The 2,218-nt window shown below is 44.1% G+C and overlaps 1 protein-coding gene across 1 annotated transcript; it reads right to left on the minus strand.

Annotated features, from left to right (window-relative positions):
* Window positions 1–447: 447 nt before the first annotated feature.
* LOC138890581 (uncharacterized) lies at window positions 448–870 on the minus strand. The gene has a single exon (XM_070173977.1). The coding sequence runs from the start codon at window positions 868–870 to the stop codon at window positions 448–450; it is 423 nt and encodes a 140-aa protein (XP_070030078.1).
* Between the last annotated feature and the right edge of the window lie 1,348 nt (window positions 871–2,218).

The raw sequence follows: 2,218 nt of genomic DNA on the forward strand, positions 1-2,218 counted from the left end.
GACTCATCCTACCAAATTTAAACATAAAAACTAACAGACTCGAAAGGGGAAACTACAAGATTCCAATAGAAAGATGAAAACACAGACTCGAAAATAGACTAACAGACTCCAACAGAAAGGAAATATAGACTCGAGTAAAAATCATGAATACATCAATACCTCAAATGCTCTTGGGGCCTACGGGACATCATTCGGTCTCGCCACGGGCCTACTCGCCAAATCCCCTTGGAGATGGTAAAGATCTTCCATTATCTGGCGGACAAAGGTCATTACAGTAGTGAAGAACATGGATCTGGTCATGTCCTCACACCTACTGCATTTCATCGCGATGTAGTGGACGATCCTCCTGACCCTTTCTCTTATGACACCCTTTTCTTGCAGCAAACGCCCAATCTGTTGGGCCCTAGCTTCCAAAGTTTGTTCAGCTGCATGATTCTATTCTTGAAATTATTGCAAATCTCTCTCTATCCGTGCTATCAAGGCATAACAGTGCTCCCTTTCAGCTTTGAAATCTCTAGCTTGCTTGGCCATTTCATTTTCAAGGACATTGACCTTTTCCTTTATAATCACCATCCCTTTGTCATATTTCTCCTTCAACTGCCGAACAAAACTACCCCCCCCCCCCGCGTCCTTAGCTAACTTGGCTCGGGCATTTGCTAGATCCGCTTCGGTCTTTTGCAAATTCTCTTCAAAATCACGCACTTTTTGGGTAAGGCTGTAGATGAGCTTTTCGTCTTTTCTGCTCCTTCCCGTGTTTTCAATTGCTATTCTTATTTTTCGTACTTGGGCCCAGAGAGCCTCATTCTCTTGGGCTAACTTTCTTCTTTCACCTTCGGCTTCTTGTGCTTGGAGATCATTGTTGAATTCCATGTTTCTCAGCTTCTCTTTCAAGGCATGAATCTCGGCTTGATATGTCTTTTCTTCCCCCCCTCATACTAACCTTTCCTGGATTTTGTCATCAAAAGCTTGAACATAAGGTCTCTTAGCAGGCCTCTCGGGCTCTGGCTCGTGGTTTACACAAGACCTTTTCTCAAACCAAGCAGCATAGTTTGGATCTACCTCCCCCTTTGCAACATCTGGTACCTGGGTGCCATTTTCAGATACCGACAACTATTCCAATCCTGCTGAACTAAAGCCTCAGACAATGCAGCTTGTGGATGCAATTCTATGACCTGGGTGCTTAGATCTTCATCTTCGGGCACAATCTGATATCTTCCCAATTGCCTCAAGACCCTCTGCGGTGCATATGGCTGAATACTCTTTACACCCATTAACCTCAGGTAGCCCTTGGTAGCAGTCATGTATATGGCTTATGTCCTCGGGAGCCATCCTATAGTCCACTCGACCTGACTTGCTTTGAGAGCTTTCAAGTGGGAGACCCATGCTTCAAACCCTTCTGGCACGTTGCAATCCTTTACCCTTTCCTCGTAACTGGTGATGAAGTTACCCGGGCTCGAACCATAACTCATGAATCTGGGGTGATGGCGAAGATGCTCGATCAACCACATTTGTAGAAGGATGTTGCAACCTTCAAAGAATTGAGCCCCGGCTTTGCATAAAGTCAATGCTCGATAAATATCCGCCAGCACCAATGGGGCAAGTGTATGATCTTCCCTGGTAGTGAGGATTTATGCAATTCTAGCCATACGAATATCAACTGTCCCTTCCTCATTTGGAAAAACCATGATCCCCAAGAATGCCACAATAAATGCAAACCGACGATGAATTTGCCAACGACCCTTATCTTGTTTGTTGCTCAAACCCTTTTCATGCGTTTCGAAACCAGCAGAGTGCCCGAACCTAAAGTATAAGAAATGGAAAGCACAACAACTGTTGCTTACACGGTCTTTCTTCGTCTGTTTACTGATATTTAAGAGGTCAAAAAACTTGTGCACCGACAGAGCCCTCGGAAATATAAGTTGTTGCTTCCTCAAATTACGTCCAAACTCAATGTACCCGGCCATTTCCTCCAAAGTAGGGTAATCTCAAAGTCCGAGAAATGAAAACATTGTGAATAGGATCCTAGAAAGTTACCAAAGCCTTGATCAGATCTTCCCGTGGTTTAATCTCAAAAATATTTATAAGGGCAACCCACTACTTTTTCACCCATTTCTGACCATCTTTATCTAGATCATTCCACCACATACGCAAGTGCAACTGAGCCTGTTCCCTGACTACTTCTGGCGGATCCTGGATAATATTCATTTATTCCTGTGGA

Source organism: Nicotiana sylvestris, chromosome 4 (genome assembly GCF_000393655.2).
Source record: "Nicotiana sylvestris chromosome 4, ASM39365v2, whole genome shotgun sequence".
Taxonomy (NCBI): domain Eukaryota; kingdom Viridiplantae; phylum Streptophyta; class Magnoliopsida; order Solanales; family Solanaceae; genus Nicotiana; species Nicotiana sylvestris.

Excerpts from the sequence above, each read along its gene's own strand:
- LOC138890581 (XM_070173977.1), bottom strand. The coding sequence starts at position 870 with ATGGAATTCAACAATGATCTCCAAGCACAAGAAGCCGAAGGTGAAAGA.